Source organism: Drosophila nasuta, chromosome 2L (assembly GCF_023558535.2).
Source record: "Drosophila nasuta strain 15112-1781.00 chromosome 2L, ASM2355853v1, whole genome shotgun sequence".
In the NCBI taxonomy this organism is placed as follows: domain Eukaryota; kingdom Metazoa; phylum Arthropoda; class Insecta; order Diptera; family Drosophilidae; genus Drosophila; species Drosophila nasuta.
The window spans coordinates 2,029,694-2,047,974 of record NC_083455.1 but is presented as its reverse complement, the minus strand read 5'-3'; the positions used below and the strand labels follow the sequence as shown (position 1 = coordinate 2,047,974).

The following is an 18,281-nucleotide window of genomic DNA, read 5'->3' as shown; positions in this document are numbered from 1 at the left end:
AAACTATCCCAAAAACTAGTAACTGTTGTTGCAGTTGAAAATAAAATTTTAATCAACAATAGCTAAACATTCCGAGACTTTCAAAACATTGCGGGCAATATGTTTCCAGTAGCCTATTATACACTACTATATGTGAACTTTAAATGACAGGGGAATGCAATAATGTTTTATCACCTGTGTGAATAGTTTATTGTATCCGCTTTGGTATGATGTGTATCCAAGGCCAAATCGAGATTCTCGATGATGGCCTCCCTGAGTTGAGGGAGCATCTGAGGAGGATGCACGCTGCACCATGGGCCTGTCAGCCCGATAATCTTCTTCGAATGAAGATATTTTGATGGTCTTCCACACACAATGCGATAACAAGAAACTTAGCTGCCAATGCCACAGCTGATGATTGGATAGGAACGAGGATGATGATGATGATGACGACAACGTAAGCGACAGCAACGGCAACCACGACGAAGGCGACGGCGACGACGATGACGCGCCAACACGCAACGTCAAAGGAATGTAGCAACGTTTTAGGATATGATAGATACGATTTGCCGCGCCCACTGGCACTGTCTATGCTGCTGCTACTGCTAATGCCATTCACGACTTGTGGCACGCCGTTGTTTACAGCTTGGACACCAAGCGGCAATCTGCAATGCGCATTAGGCAATTGGCAATGGCGAGTCACAGTTCAACTGATAGGACAGTTTGAGCGAGAGACAGAACGCAAAAGATAGTGATTGTGATACCGATGAAAGGGAAGTGAAGTCTGCAGGCCGGAGCACAGTGATTGTAAACGAAGAATGGGTATGTAGTAAATAGTAAATTTAACTGGAAAGGCGCTCACACACGCCGACTTCCGCAACCACCGACTTCTTCTTCTTCTAGGGGATAAGCCCCCTCACTACCACGATGCGAGAGTCTCTGAAATATTCGCTTTTTCTTTTTTTCTTGTACCGCGGTCCTACGCCGTTTTGACGCGATTCGATACTGTATTGGCGCCTCCGGATGCTTTTGTTGTGATTTAAAAATAGGTATTTTGTATGTCAGTCATTTGACCACGATGCGCATTTCAGTTTTCAGTATATGGCAAGGCACGCAAATTACTGGAAAACCTCCTCCGAATAAATGAACTTGGAGCAAGGGGGAAATTTGACTTTTTCTTTTGCTTTTTGCTTTTTTTTTTCCTTTTTTTTGTCTTTCTTCTCTTTTGTTTCAGCTTGCGTGGCTGTTTTTGTTGGCTTTATCACGTTGTTTCGCACTGATAGAGCAGTGTTTGGAGTGGGGTATGCCCTATATGTTTTATCGCACTTTAATTATGGATATTCTAGCTATGTATATTCACTCCAATCCGACCGATTTAAATACCGTTCCCCCTCGTCTAGTTCACGACTTTGATAGTCGCATTCACAGTCGCCTTCACATTCGCATTCAACATTCACTCGAACTCAATTCCGCACGCTAACTGAATCGTTTCTGTATTTGGAATACGAAAAATTTTGTTTCGTTTCGGGAAAAATACAAAAAAAGGAGAACGAAAGCAGTGTAGAGTTTCCCTTAATTTCCAGTGCGTAAATGTTGTTGCTCCGCTCCCACCCATTGAACAGTATTCCACTGTGTGAATACATGAATGCGATTGCAAACATTCAATGAGTCCGAAAACGACTGCGAGTACCTATACGAGTGCGATTCGAAAATATCTGTGAGTGTGAAAAATGAAAAAACAACTATGAAATGTAAACAAAATGTTTGCTTTTAGCTACCTCTGACATTCAAGTGCAATAAAATCGCCTTTGCTTCACCGTGCACTCACACATATACTGGTTGGCTCATATAAATATACTTTCGCATAAATGCTCTATAAAATCAGTAATTGCATTTGTAATTCAAATACCACACAGTTAACTCTACTTATGCGGATACCATCGTGTTTGGGCATGGAAAATCGATAATTGTCCAAATAAAGCTAAAGGTCGTCCACCTGTTGGCAGACCACGCTTTCCAATTTCATATACTACATGCATTAACAGCTCACATGGGTTTATGGCTTGATATTCGATAATCTTAATATTTTATTTGTACAAAAGCGATAAAATGGTTTACAAAGTGTGAATTGATGCAAATTTATATTCTCAAATATTATATAATATATCATGTTGACGTGCTAAATATTATATAACAATAAGAAATTCTAAAGGTAATTCTCAATTTTGTTCTTAGAACACAATGGGGCCTCCTCTCTTACCACACACTTCGTCTCAATCATGAGAAGGGACTATACAGATCATTTTTGGGCAATCCATTATCTATCCATCTTAAATAACAACTAAAACATTTCTCATTCAGAAAATATTAGCAATACATAGAAACACGATATAAATCATAAAGGTGATGTTAATGACCATATCTAAAACACAATACAGGTCAAGAAATGTTTTATAAAAATAATTTAAATTCTTTAATCTAGGATCAAATTAGAAGATATATTTTTAAATTTATATAAATACAGCTTACTATGTCTAACATATTGTTAAATCAGAATTCTTACTCTATTCAAAAAATTAACAAGTTTGCACAGCTTTTCATAAATATGAGGAGAGTGTGCGGTATAACGTAAACATTCCGTTGCCTACTGTCACTAGCAATGCGGCTGAAAGAGTAAGAGTGAGAGAGAAAGAGGAAGAAATACATTCCAGGTGGAGCACAATTAAAGCTAGAGAGAGAATGAGAGCTGGGGCAAAATGAGATGAGTGAGAGAATTCAAGTGGAAAATTCTCCACTCTTTTTCTGCGCAGGCGTCAGATTTTCATGTTCTACGGAGAGTGCGCTCTTTAGCAAATTGTGCTTCTTCTTCAATTGCTTTTACATTTGTTTCAAATTTGGTTTCCTCTTGCTCTTCTTTTCCTCTTTGCGATGATTGTTTGGTGTGGTGTGTATGTGAAACACTGCCACAGAAAACGCGAATGTCATTTGCCCCTTCCCCTCTACTCTTACCAACTCTAGAAGCAACTGGGTCGCATTCCCCGGCCAAAAGCACTCGTATACGTAGCGAATTTTTGTTTACCTTTTACTCTTTACGTTAATTCCAAATGTGGACTAACTAGCAACCACATCGAGTAATGAACTTGTCACAGACTGACGACTGGGTCATTTTTTGCTGTTGTCGCAACTTTGCAATTGCAATCGACAGCACCTCGTGTTTGACCCTTGGCTGTTTGCCCTTTGACCTCCAGTCATATCGAACCGCTCTTTATGCCTTACATTACCAGCATTTTGCTCAAGCACAGTAGATCAAGTCGATATCGCCAACAGCTGACCCTTTGCTTAAAGCCTATTAATGTTCGCCAAATTTACTAGAGAAAATGATCAGACATTTTATTTATATTACTGTACGGTATAAATACATATATTTATAAAACTACACAAACCTCCTGTTATATGTAATAGTTTGTTGTTGAACAAAGTTGTTATAAGCAATCTAATATTCTTAGTTTGTAGTTCTGTTTGAAACTTTTTGGGATGTAGGTAAATCCGGATTGTCCTTAATAATCTGAACGCACAACGGTATACCAGGTTATCATGTTATTGATGAAAGGCCAAGAGAATGCAAATGAGAAATGTAAAAAGATAGAGAGAGAGAGAGAGAGAGAGAGAGAGATTGAAAGAAAGTGACGTAGTGCTGTCCAACATGCGCCCAAGATCATTTGCGAGCAAGTGTATAAAAATAAACGCACCGGGCCTGCTGAGAAATGGAGCACAATGGGGAATGGAGGGGTGCTGCTTTATGTCTATAGTTATTGTCATGTCTGTGTCGGCTATACGGATCTGGGTCTTGAGTCTGTTTACACTTACCCGACGGTTTTTATTCCTAAAGGGTTTATATGATTTGGTCTTGTGCTTGGCGCCGAGATGCAGCTTCTTCATTTTGGCTGTGGTGGTATTTTGTGTTTTGGGGTAGAGTGTGTGTTAAGTAAGCCAGGTGGCTGCGAGAGGATGTGTTTAGGTGTGAATTAATGTAGCAGTTGGTTAATCACCACTCAGAGAACCACTTGATGGTGGCACTTGGCCCCAAACAAATTATGCAATCATTTGCGACCGAAGAAAAAAATATAAATTTATTAAAACATAAACAATCACTCAGGCTAAATGGCCATTCAACTTGATGGTCAACATTAAGATAACACACTCGCGCTCACACAGACACAAACGGACGCACGTAGCCTCGTGTAATATGATTAATCATTGGATTTCAGATCACTTTGGCATTTCCATTTTTATTGTTGAACTACAGCGACAACGGCAAAGACAATTAAACGAGCTGCTGCTTAGATCGACCACAAACGCAAAGACAGCAGTTCCGACTGGGACTGAGTGGACGCGATGTAGACGACGATGTCGATGTCAGAGTGGATGTGGATGTATGTAGATTTGGTTGTCGAGATGCCGCTGACTGCGACATTATTTTTGGCAGCCGAAGCATAAATGTTGCTCTCGATAGCGAGAGGAGAAGCAGTAAGAGCAGCTGCTGTTCGGAAGATTATCATCGCCACGCTGTTAAGCAAAGAGCTGTTCTCTATTGCAGTGCATAATGAAGTGTTTACAGCTAGACGAGAGCTCATGCCGATAACTATGGTCTACCCAATAAGAAACTTAGATGATCATCTCAAAACATAATCCATGTGATGCTGAAAGTCAATTGCAATTCTTGCCTGGGTGTCTGATGCGGTAGAAATTCCAACTGGTTACAATTGTTACAGGTTACGGATTTGTCCGTTTTTGATTTTCAATTTATTCTAATTTCAGAGTGTGTCATCACCTACCTAAATTAAGCTCTATATTATTAAAATAAACATTAATTATAAATAATTAATTAATGGAGAATAATTAATAAATCAATTTGCGTTGGTCGTTATCATTGCATCGAAGCCGTTTGTTGTATGTCTAATAATAGTGCACTATTTTCAGGTGATCGGGAATATATGCGTAACTTGGCAGTAGGTCGCTGTAGGCTCCAGCGGATCCATAACTTTCTGTAGCTGCGCCACTGCATGGAACTGGAGTTAGATTTGGTTTACAACTAAACAGATAGTTCTTTGGGCAACGGGGCGACGGAACAGCAGCCCCATATGAGGGGCCAGGAACTGAACAGGAGCCCGAAGCAAGAGCAGCAAAGCCGATGAAAGAAATTATTACTGATAACTTCATGGTCTAAATCTGAGGCCAGCTGGCGATACACTGATTAATCGATACTGATCTATACGACATTTTAAATGTTGAAAAATATACAAATGGCAATTGGGCATTTTGTGCAGAATCAATTGCTGTGTCAGCTGAATTCTATTTTTTTTTTTTTATTAATATGTATATAATTGTGGGAGTGGTTTTTTGTCATCAGCTGGGTGTAAGCATTTTTTTTTTGTCAATTTTAAGAGTCTTACCCCATATCATTTTTTTTTACTACTTTTATTTTGGAATTCTTTGAACTAGATTTAAGAAATGCAAATTAATAATATTTAAAAAAAAAAAAATTTCAGTTGTGTACATTTTATTTTCTGTATATTTATAGGAACTAACTGAACGACGGCTAACGAAAATATTTAGAATATTTTTGATAATATTTTGATATTAATTAAGCACTGCAAAGAACAACTCGATCTTTTAAAACCCCCAAATATGTATTAATTGTTTCACTTTTAATAACTTTCAATTGCATACTTTTAGGGAAACATATATTTCATAAATATTTAAATACAGATATTTATTTCTACACCAGGTGGCGGTAAGACATTGACATATGAAAACAAGAGTTGTTTGTTTTCGACATGAATTTTCTTAACATTAATAGAGGTGCATAGTTTTGTGCTTTTCTGTTGGCTATATGAGATTCAACGTCTGAAGAAGACCCAAGACAAAGTGTTGATTATTGATAATCGATTACTGACTATCGTTTCTGGCATATTTCTTTATTTGTCGCTAGGTGGTGTTTTGCCAGACCATCACAAATAATTTCATTTAACGTTTCATATGGTAGATGGCGCAAACCCTTCATCACTCACTAAGTACTAAAAATATTTTATCATAACGTAATAAAAAATACCTCTTATATAAGAAATATATATAATTAGGTTTTATTGGTCGGGAATAATTGTATATTGCTTTCGCTACTAATTGTTATTAATTTATTTAGTAAAAATGGATAGCGAATAGCTCAAAGTTGAACCCTCTCAATTGAAGCATTTTTTTGGTATTCGAGTGTTCTAAATTTGTAGATAAAAGGTGTAGATTTCAATTCCGTAAAATATAAATTTAATATTTTACAAGTGCATCTGTTTCAATTATGTGATTCTATGACGCAAGTGCTTAGACCAAAGTCGCTTATTCAAGCAGCTGTTTAGGGGTAAAAACTAAGGCTGAAAGAAGAGGACTATAAAAGGAAAAAGAAAAAAATCAACCAAAAATTAGTCATTTAATAAATTATGCGAAAAGTAAAAATTTATAATTTATTTAAATTTAATTTTTTAATCAACTCGTTCTGTAACGACTACATTCCTGTAAAGGGTGGTCAGTTTGATCGTCTTGGCGATTTTCATTAAAAATTTTTTATGCTTCTGTGATTTAAGTGGAATTATCAGCCTATTTCTGTTAATGCCGTACTTTTTTGAAATTCTTAAAAAAAATCAAAGTCGAAAAAATGAAAGGAATAGACAGAAGTAAAATGCTTAAAGAAAATTACTGAGACGATAAATTTGTCCATTTTGTATATAAATATGATCGTTGCAGAGCGGGTTGCTTATTAGTATTTGAAAATAAAAAGGTAGATTTAATTGATGAATAATAAATAAAATTATACTTTTTTGAATGCTCTCAGTGTCTCATAATTTTTTAAATTGCTAAATTGTGGTTGGTTTGTTTCTTTTGCATTTGATATTCTTCTTCTTCCTGCCTGACTTTTTCACCTTTAAAAGCTGTTCGCGTGATGCAGTTTTGGTGTAAGCTCGTGCATCATGGAACAGCATCATAGAACAGCATCATTGAAGCAGGTGCCCTTGGTCTAAATAGAGAATTATGTTGCGTACAGAGTCATGCGGCGAAAAGTTTAAGTTTTCAAAAAATTTCAATGCTGCAGCCCAGTCTAAAGAGGGCATAATTTTCAAATGCAAATGCTTTCACATTTGTCAGTTATAATTGGCAATCGATATAAATAATTTGAAGGAACATCTCCATTCATAATAGGAATTCTCTTTGCAGCGGGTTCCATTCAAATCAAATAAGCAGAAAAAGCAATTGATCGTAAATTTTATTGTTATATTCTAGAAGGAAATGGAACGGGATACATCTGAAGAGACCAATTAAGGTAGAGGAACTGTTTGGGATTCAAATTGTGCTCTGCATAGCCCGCAGCGCGGAAAATAAGAGAGAAGAGGGGGAGAAGACTGCGGCAAACTTCTAAATTTGGGTAAGCTTAGTATCGATGGGTTGAAGCGAACCTAAGCGATCGAAACCTGCAATTATCCACATGCAGATCTCGACGTGGCGAGGCATCCAAGTCCACAAACTGGTCGCAAGCGCTGTTCCAATTTCGAGACTTTAATTTGGATTATAATCATAGGAGTAAGTTTGCGTGCTGGCCTTGGCAGTAGGGCACGGCCACAGCGTCAGCCACAGCCACGAGCAAAGGTAAGGCCCGGCTCCAGGTACAGGTATAGATAATGTGAAGCCGTTTTGATTGCCTTTCGACCGCTAACGGTAAACAAATAACTCGCTAGCTTTTTTGTGTGTGTATGTGTAATTCATCGTTGGGGAATTGATGATGAATGGGAAAAGTCAATGCACAAGTCGCCGTGCACTTCATGCATTTGGACAAATCCTCCCGCACGGCACCTGCCACTGCTTGGAGGCACAAACAAAATCGCGTAGCAGCTGCATTCGTTCACTTCCAAGTTCTGCGTTAAACAAGCGGCGAATATTTCGCGGTACTTAGCAGTGGCTAACCCCTTGTCCTAGGGGCATGTTTGTACGCACATATGTAGATCTACCCCTTGCCGCACCTAACACATTTTTTTATTACTTCTAATTTGATCGGTGGCGACGGCGTTGCAACGCAATGTGTTGCCATTCGCCTCGTAATTTAAGACAATGTGCCACATTGCCACAATGCCGCAAGCAGCCGGCCAATTAAATATGAAACATTTCTTGTTTCTTGTTTGTGTTTTGTGTTTGTGTTTGGGTTTGTGTTTTGGCTACGTTGGACGACGCGTGCGGTTGGTCAGCGAGGTTACTGGCCGAAAGGATGGCTGATGAAATGCCACAGTCTGTTCTAAATTAAATTTAATTAGTTTATTGTCTGAGGCAACACCTTTCCGGCCGCGGTTAACAAGCACAGCCAAACCATAGCAGCGAGATACCGAAACAAGAGAGGACTCCAAGTTGTTGTCGTGTGCCATGTGGCAGCTGCAAACATGGGTGCAATCCCCTTACGCTAGCCCTCGCCATCAGCCCCACCATCAGTGCACAGGAAACAGGATCGAAATAGGGACAACAATGCGGCGCGCATCCTTTTGTCCTAGCTGCTGCAATCGCCGTTATAAGTGGCCCATTAGTTTGGCTTTGGTGTCAATTGCCATTTAAGCGCAATTTCCTTCCACGCCTTCCTTTACATTTATTGATTTTCCCCTTTTCACGATAGACGACTTCTATTATGTTAGGTGGTAGGGCTGACTGGGCGCCACAAGTATTATAAATGCCGCAACTGCAATTTATTTCTCAGAGATTCTCTTGATACGAGTCGTTCAGTGGGAGTCAATTTAGGTCAAATTATTCGCAAAATACTTAAATGGAACAAGAGAACATTTTCAGGGTTCAACATTTTTACAATCTACCAATTATTTCGAAGTAATGGCAATATAAAAATTGTGGATGTTTGTGAATAAACTTTCTATATGAACATGTATGTTGTCTATTCCTTACAAATTGGTCATGGTAAAAAGAGTTGATGGGTATGATATTATCTGCAGTTGAGTATTATATCGGGCGTACCTGTGGTTCCGCAATTCTCTTTGGGGGGGTACAAAACAGCTGGTTTGTTCAGTTGTACTCGTATTGTCTACTATATATATATGGATACATATACATATAGAGTCGGGGGCCTTCTATATGCACATATTGGCTTGTGTATGGGATTCTTTTTTGCAATGCTTTCTCTATTCGGCTGAGAATTTGACTTTAATTGAATTCAGTGTATTGGCGATGGGGGCTGCACTCATCTGAAAAGGTAACAAGAAATCGATGGGTATAATTACTAAGTACAGTTAATACTCGCCTATGACGACTACAAGCTGAATAAATATTAAGATGTTAAGATTAAAAGCGAAAAGCCCGAAAAATATATGCACTACAGAATATAGGCACTACATCTCATGTGATTTAAAGATTCGTATATCTGTGAGGTTCTGCGAATGTGTTTGTGTGAGCGTGCGAGTGCAGAGTACATTTTTTTTTTTTTTTGGTTTTTGCAATAAGAATTTCAAAGTCAAGGTCAAGTGAAACATTTGGTTTCCCTTTTTTGTGGTTTTTGTTGTTTTTGACTGTTTCCTTTTTGGTGCCTGCTTCTCAGTCTGTTGCTTCGGCGTTCCCGCGGGCACTACACGTGCTTTTGTATCTGTATATGTATCTGTATATGTGCCAGTATCACCGTCTGTTACGAGTATCTAAGAGCTACGCATGCGCAGTTTGTATTGCTGCTGGGGACTGGACTTGCGACTGTGGATGTTTATGTTGATGTTGATGTTGTCGTGGCCACTGTCCAGACGACGCCGTCCTGCCTGCCTGCCTGCCTGCTTGCCTGGCTGTTGTCATCGCTCTCTGCAGTTCACTTGAAGAAGCACAAGTACAGAGTTAGCCCTCAAAGTTTATTGCAGACTTTCAGAATACCCTTGCATCAATGTACTACAAAGTCTTTCATTTAACTGATGAGAAGTTAATTCTGTCCACTGCTACCATGCAAAGAGCATTAGTCGGTCGGTTTCTTTGATAATATTGAATTAACTTAACTTTTTCGTTGTTGTTTCAAATGTTTGTACTGCTGTTACGGCTTCAGATGAATGCCATGTGTTGGTTCTGCGCTGACAAGGAATTCCAATGTTTTTTGCTGCTGCTCAAAGTTAAAACCCCAAATCGAAAACGACTTCTCTTTTGTTTTTGTGATTCGCAGACAGGGACCAGACAGTTAATTGCTGCAATCGGCAGCTAGTTACAATTTCAAATAATACTAGTCGCTCCTCTTTGCCTACATACTGAACAACCCCTCGTATATGCACCTTTCTTAGCGCGCTGGCTCATCAGTTCAATGAACTATACAAAACTGAGTAACTCTTAAATAATGTTACTCGCAACACCAAATTCCTTACTGATCAACAGAATGGCATGCATTTTTTTGAGAGGTTCGCAGCGACACAGCATGAGTTATCGTAAACCAGCTACAGTAAATGCAAAAGGATCATCTTAATAACTTTGAATGGAAATACTGGTAAACTTTATCCAAAGTTAATAATGCGTTAAATAATATAATTCAAAATAAATAATCACTAATCTAGCTTCAAGTATTCAGAGATTAAGCGAAACTAATACATTTTTGTTCAATTGTTTTATTTCAAAATTCAGCATAAACATTTTATAATAAGAACATATGATATACAAGAAAATACAAGAGTATACGAATATTTTAGATGGAATTCGGTTGACTGTTAGAGAGTAAAGCATTTCCGTTCCGAACGTTGGTCTTGAATTTTAATAACAGTTCCCTTCATATTTCATAATTGCAGTGTGTTGCACATATTTTTAAGCAAAACGCAATGGAATTTAATTAAGTTACTGCCGTGTAGTCTGCCAAAGAAGACAGTAATTAATGCAATCCCTTTTTTATGGATTTCATGAACATTATACTAATTTTAATTGATCGAACCTTTTCCATCTTTTGTTGAAATTCTATAGTAAAAACATTGATTATTATTAAATAATATAATAATAATAATAGATAATAGATAATAAGGGTGCCTACTTATTTTTCTATTCTAAGGCTGATGAAATATAAACAAAAATTGTTAAATATTCGAAACTAATTAATTACGATAATATTTATTGTTTGTTTCCTATAGAAAAATAATAATAATAGTTCTATTAGAATGTTATCACCCAAGGTTGAATATGCCGTGAGCCAAAATCACCAAAGTGGCAATTGTGAATAGCCCTGCAGTAACGTGGCAGGAATGAGTTAAATCTGGCCACTGGCAACGTCAGAAACACAGACTGAGTCAGAGCAAGACTCAGGCAGCCGAACAGTTGAAAAGTTGAACAGAACGAAGAGTCGGGTTGCTTGTAAGCACAAGCCCCGGTTGAAAGCGCGTACCCAAGAGCCCAAGTGCAGCGCAAATGGATGGATGGACATGGTCGCTCGCACTTATTAATGCTTAATAAATGGCATTTCATTTCTTATTATTCTCGAACTGGGCGCGACGTGGATGTGTCGGAGGATTTTATTGCAACTGCGGCTGTTCTCATTGTGATTGTTGTTGTTGTTGTTGTTGTTGTTAATGCGAGTCGATATATTGGCCATGACTAAGGATGCACACAGGCACACTGTCTGTCTGTCTGTCTGTCTGACAGTCATGCAAACAGGTATTCAGTCAGTCCGTCAATGTGTGCTAAAGTAATTATTTCATATGAGCTAACAATGAGGCTGCAAGTCTGGTCATTGCTTTGAGCGACTGATGATGGTAAGATGGACGTGGAAATTAAAGAAGCAGGCAGACTGAACCATCCTTGGTTCCGACCGCCTCATGATAACCGTTTTCAATGCTTTTAACGACTCAGCTGTAGCGTTGTCTGCTCATTTTTAAAGTACTCGGGAATGTAAATGAAGCGGGTGTCTGTCGCAACTTTTAATGTTAATGTTCGAGGTCTTTTAGGTCATTGCACTTTCCTTCACATGAAGGTTTCCTAATGTTTGCTAAATGGTGTATTATACATCTTACATTTAAAGGGATTTCATAATTACTAGTTATTTCTAAGTACACTCTACATTATAGATGTATCAAACAAAAATGTACGCGCTGGAATGAATGTTGGGTCTAGTTTTTGAAATTCTCTTTCCCGCCAATCAAACCAACCCAAACGATATGTTATCGAGTTTGAGTAATCGATAAGCGGTCATGCGCACACTCTCACAGTCTCTCTCGCTCTCTGCGAGCAGAACTCAGTTCATTTGTTCGCTTTGAACAGAGAGTTTGGTTGTCTGGTAAGAGGTAACCGATTTTATAATTATTTGTATGGTATTTTAATAAAATATTTTAAATTAAATTTATTTATTTTGTAAAGGTAAATTAAAGAAAAATTTAATATAACTGCTAACACGCAACAAATAAGTACAAGTGCGAACTGAACTTGTTCATCTCGTTTTGACTAAATGACTCAGTTGGCTCTCTGAGAGCAGAAGTGTGTGACCATCAACTATGCGCATTGTTTTGTAAAATCGAAGACGCGTTGTGTGAATCTCAACAAATATAAAGGTAAAATTAAATAGACACAAATTTAGAATTGATGATTTTATGAATTTATATGAAGTAGTGGTAGTAATTTAAACTAAAATTAAATCAATTTAATTACAGATGCAAACAGCTGCCGCAATTACAGCATCAGCGCCAAGCGGTAGCAATGTCTCAGGGGACTCTGCGGCTGCCCCACTGCGAGCCTGCAGTACAAGCGGCTGTCGGGTAAGCAAATATGTCGAATTGACCAAGCGCAAATGCGCGCAGTTTGTGTCGCTGCCCTACATTATGCCCAAGCCACTGGTTGTCAACGGGAAGACATCAATATTTCAAGTTGGTGGCGAAATGGCCAAAATGGGCGACATACCATCGCTTGCCGCTGCAGCCGCCTCCGGCAATGGGCAGCCCATCTATCGCATTAAACCAGGCACACATGCTCATGTTATCAATTACGTGTTTATTGACGAGGGCTCTGACTCCATGGAGAAGGCAAAATCAGAGGATCAAGAGGCAATGCGCATGCTGATTGATTCTCAGCGGGAAAGCGCCACAGCAAAGCTACAAAAGCTGATAACAACACATCGTGGTGTCGGGCCGACAACTGTGTCCGCCACAGTCACTCCAGCAATTCCAGCCCCTGCAGTTGCAAAGCCCACTGTTGTGTCCAATACTAATATTGCCACAATTTCAACTAACAGTATTGTGACGAACATGCAGTCATCGACCTATAAGCATGTGACTACGCCTCAAATTCATCCAGATTTGTCCATTGCTAGCGTTGCAGGAGCCTTGCCGCGCGCGGCTGCTCCCCCCACTCGTAATAGCACCTGCACCCTCTACAGCATCCACATCGAAGCCAGCTGCAATTTCCGGATCTCAAAGCAACCAAAATGTTCTAAAGCTGCAAGCTGAAATTCTGAAACTACAACGCACTGTGGCCCAACTGGGTGGTGCTGCGCCTCGCTAATTGATGTGCTCATACTTATATGGAAACTTGTTCTACCAAAAAACATTTATAAGATTTAGTTACACTGTTAATAAATTAAAATATTTAAATTTAGCAAAATCACTTATAAAGTGTTCTTACATATGTTTAGAAGGTGAAAATTTGTCTCCAAAATAGAGGGCTATTTTATGGATCTCGAGTAATTAATGAAACCGCCGCTGCGGCGGATAAAGCTGACGTTGAGGCCATTCTGGCAACATCGCACAGATTCGCCATACACGAGTTGGATCTCAAGCGGTCGTAAATGTAGAATTTTATGTGTCATACGTTGTCCACGTCCAGGCGAAAACTTTGCAATCGAACGTAAATTAATTTTTATGGTTTTGGTGTGTTGGGGCCACAAAAAACAAACAGTAACGACGAGCAACTGAGGTGGGCAGGGTCTCCATTTTTTGTTTTGTTGCTATCCGAAAGAAGGACTCGAAACATGCAATGCTCGGCTCATTTCTTTTTTTTTCGAACCGCGAAAAATCTATATATCATGACAAGTATTTTGAAGTTATACAAATGGCATTTTATAATGAAGCACTTATATAAAATATAAAGTATAGTTCCTTGGTAGACTACTATACGAGTGTATAGTAAATGTAAAACCATGAATTTTGAATATATGAATGTAGTTTACAGATTCTTTGACTGTCAGCTCCATATGTTTACCATTGTCAATAGAGTGATTGCAAAAATGTAATTGGAAATATCATAGTTAAAAACAAATTTGTTGAAATATGGATTATTTTCAATTTATTAACATAATAAGCTACCATTGAAAAGCAAACCGTATTGGGAATTTTTGAAGCACTAAGTGCCGAGATCAGGACATGGATAACAGATTCAGAGAAGCTAGCACTCACTGCTAAGCAAACGAAGCAACGATCCTCTCGACTGGCATAAAAAGTAACGAATGTGCGCAATAATAAAAATCATTAAAATAAAAATGTTTATGAGAGTGCATAAAGACGACTTTATGGTAGCGGAGCGTCGAGCGCGGGAAGAAGACGGCCGAGGCCAGAGCACTTGATAGCTCGATGCAAAAATGCCCAACGCTCAATCCTCGCGTTCAGTTTGAGAGTCTCACACGAGTGCGATGTGTTTGTGGTTGAGGGAGGCACGGGTATGTGAATGGGGGCAAAAGTATCTGCGCATTTGTTTTGCCTGCCGCTCTGCTCTTTGTGCAGGCACTCATCAGAGTCACACACACACACACACGCAGACTGTGGAGGGATTGGGATTCGGATTGGGATGCTAACTCATTTTGGCGGCTGCGGCTGCTGCTGTTTCCGCTGCTCTGCTGCGCCAGTTGCGACTGTGACGAGGCAACTCCAAGCAACACAAGCAACAGTCAGAGGCGCAGGCGCTCAGCTCAAAAATAATTTGCAATTTCTGAGAAATACTCACTTTGCGCTGCTTGCGCTGACTTTATGCGCTGCCATCGTCACCGTCCTCGTCAGCGTCGCCATCGTCATCGCCGAAGCTTCTCAAGAACCTTACCAGCTTTGCGTTGTGGCCGTAATGAAAATTAAAATACGAAACACTCAAGCAAAAGGTCGGCCAAGGAGCCAATGAGCAGGCGCAGGTCCCCAAGTTTACGTCTCGGCCCTTACCGCTGCCCCTCTCCCTTTAGCCGGCCGACTGGTCACTTGGTCGGATTGCTTGTCGTTATCTTGTCATGTCAAAATGGTCTTACGAAAATGTATCTTTTGTATTCCAAGTGCAAATGAGCAGCGGAGCAACAAAACTATATACACACATACACCGCAGTGTTCCCCGTGCTCCACTCCTCTTTGCATTCATCCACTGAGCACGCAGTTGTGTTTCCTTTTATTTGTTTGCTCACTCGCAATTTTTATGCCTTTATTGTGTTTACTCTTTGCCTTCGTTTCTGCAAATGCTTTTAAGACTTTAAGACTTTTTAGTTTGTAGTTGAGCGTACAAATTTGTACCCCTTGGCAGACATCTCCTCGCGGACTCCCTTCCAGCACCAACAGACTCACAGCCACACAGGAGCGTAAGGAACAGGATTGACCACTCTACACCAACTCATCAGCGCGAGTACGAATGCGAGCACGAGTGTATGAGTCTCAGTTTTAGTCTCAGTTTCAGTCTCTGTGTATCTGTATCTTTTCTCTGTTCTGCTCGTCCCTGAAGCTGCGACTCAGTTCTCTGGCTACGCCTGACGATGATGATGACACAACATGAAAAGGTAAAAAACGCAGAAAAATATTAAATACGCTACGTCGCTGCCTTTTGACAGCGGACGTAAATTTGCTTTTGCCCCTGCCCCTGTCCCTGTCCCTTTGTGTGTCCCTGCTTTTGCCCCTGTCCCTATCCCTCTCCCTGCCAACCACCCCCATCCCTTGATGCTTGTCGGACTTTTTGCCGTTTAATTGCACATAAGATCAGTTGGTCGCTTGGAAGCCAGGTCGATCGGTAGATCGGTCGGTGTGTGGACGCGAGGCACCAACTGTGATTGTGAGCATTTCTTGGCAATTAAAATAGAGTGTAAGTTAAGGATGCATAAAACGCTGATCTTTATATGTATAGCACTTCAGTGCTTTTCTGTCACTGGATATGACCTTCTTCGAGAGCTCTTTTGCCACTGTCTTCTGCCCAACCCATCCTCGTGTGCGTACTGTACAGTTTTTAATGTATTCTTGGAAGCTCGGATTGATCACATTGCATTGCTCGAACATGCTTTTATATGTACAGAATATTGGAATTCCTTGCGAAGTGGTTACTATTTAAATTATATTTTGCTTCGTCTCAACTAATACAGAGAGTTCTCTGTATTAGTTACTTAGCAAGTAAGAATGCTACAGACCAGTGTGCTCGACTGTGAGATACCCGCTACCCATTTTGAATAAAAGCTAAATATTACGGTATTATTTTCAAAATATACCGAAAATACTTACAGTATTATGAATGGTATATTTGGTATATCGATATAGTACCACATTCAAAATATACCCTAGATGGCACAATATACCAGATTTTTAGCCAAAGCAACTGAGACCACTAGCAAGTTGGCGTTTTTGCCCATATAAAAGTATTTCTGTAAAAACTTAAACAATTTTTATCTGATTCCAACCAAATTTTCAGGAATCACAATTACTATAGTTATTATTGTATATACCGAAATTCGCGACTCTAGCTTTAACGCTTGTTATTCGATTTTTGTTGATTTGCGGGGGCGGAAGTGGGTGCAGCAAAAATTTGAAACAAACTTGATCTGCGTGCAAACATAATAAATGCTGTCGAAAAAAAAAGTATAGCTCTATATCTTTTAGTCTCTGACAGACGGACGTGGCTAGATCGTCTCGGCTGTTGACGCTGATCAAGAATATATATACTCTATAGGGTCGGAGATGCCTTCTTCTGTTACATACATTTCGTGCGGGCACAAAGTTATAATACCCTTCTACCCTATAGGTAGCGGATATATTAAATTTACCCCACATTATTCTTATCTTATTTACAGTGAAAAAAAAAAACATAAACTGAAACAGTTTAATAATTACAGTAAAGGTTATTCTTATAGCTGTGGATTAGCTCTGTATTTATAGCTAAGATTGGTGTTTTGGGAACTTTTTCTGTTTTACGATAAAATATATAAATTCGTTCAATTTTTGGTGTGTTTACGAATTCGTTAATTTTCGCAATTATCTTACAACAGAAAAATAATTCAAAAAATCATTCTTAGTTCTAATTAAAGTGATAATCAATAGATATATCTGCACTCAAAATAACAAATAATTTTAGTATTTGTTTTTTTTTTCACTTCAGATTGAATTGCCAATATTTAATTTTTATTGCTTTACTTGTATTTAATTTTGTAATAATAACTAATAGGAATTTGGGTAAAAGGATCAAAATATGTATAGAAAAATGTATTTTCATAAATGTGTAAATAATGTATATAAATCGTTATATATACATAATGATCTTACTGTTTAAGATGTTTTGAATATCTAGCTTTGCTAATACTATATATTTTCGGCATTAAATTTGTAAATGCAGTAAATTGATTACAGAACAATTTTAATGGATTTCTTCAATGGCCTACATTAACATTATCGAGAGCTCACTAAAAATAAAACATTGGAGTAGGGTTCTGAAAACATTTGAAATGTGTCAAATTTTAGCGAAGAAACAAATGAATTTAATTAAATTTTAATGTGCCGCACGCCGAAATGATGTAGTCAAATTAAATCTTGCATATCGCCGCCTTGTTCAACGAGAGTTCACACACGCAAGCAAGGAGCTCAACTGGGAAGGGGATTTGGGTCTGAGAATTAAATTTTGGACCTGGGTCTGGGGCTGGAGCTTGGACTGGAACTGGAACTGGGACTGGGACAAACAGCAGCAACAATAACATGTGCGAAATTTGTTTAGAAGACGAAGATGAAAGTATGAATTTGGCAATGTTGTCGTTTCCTGCGGCGCGCCGCAACATCAACATGACGAAGAAGAACAACAACAACGCGATAAAAATACAACAAGAAGAAGAGGAATGCAACAGAGAAGACGAAGAGAAAAAGGAGGAGTGTTGTCCTACCGCATTCTAAGCTCTATTGGCACAAAGACCGACTTTTGCTTTGCGGTGCTTCTGCTTCAGCTTCTGCTTCGCGTTCTTCGCAGTCTTCCTCGCTCTTCGTTCTGCTGTCTTCGCCGGTTTCGCATGCGAAATTTCATTTTAGCTCGTGTATCTGTTAGATACAAATACAGATACTATTGCAGTTTTT

General features: G+C 39.0%; 2 protein-coding genes across 23 annotated transcripts in view; one reads left to right on the top strand and one right to left on the bottom strand.

Moving 5' to 3' along the window:
* The window catches only part of LOC132798145 (voltage-dependent L-type calcium channel subunit beta-4), a 50,118-nt gene that overhangs the window by 11,085 nt on the left and 20,752 nt on the right, over positions 1 to 18,281 (bottom strand). For 5 of the 22 annotated variants that reach the window (XR_009633910.1, XR_009633909.1, XM_060809892.1 and 2 more), the window contains exon 1: positions 3,847 to 5,256. The exons of 11 other annotated variants lie outside the window; for them this stretch is intronic. Coding sequence is in view for 6 of the 11 variants with exons in the window: in XM_060809892.1 (XP_060665875.1) it covers positions 3,847 to 3,918 (72 nt within the window). In the remaining 5 variants the exon portion in view is untranslated. Of the gene's footprint in view, positions 1 to 174; positions 1,357 to 3,846; positions 5,257 to 9,030; positions 9,258 to 18,281 lie in introns of those variants that run through there. 6 more of the 22 variants (XR_009633908.1, XR_009633907.1, XM_060809889.1 and 3 more) reach the window with 2 other exon arrangements.
* LOC132798571 (uncharacterized) lies at positions 12,367 to 13,597 on the top strand. The gene is given in 3 exon segments (XM_060810481.1): positions 12,367 to 12,557; positions 12,657 to 13,330; positions 13,332 to 13,597. Coding segments are annotated over 2 exon segments (846 nt in total). The 5' UTR covers positions 12,367 to 12,557; the 3' UTR covers positions 13,504 to 13,597.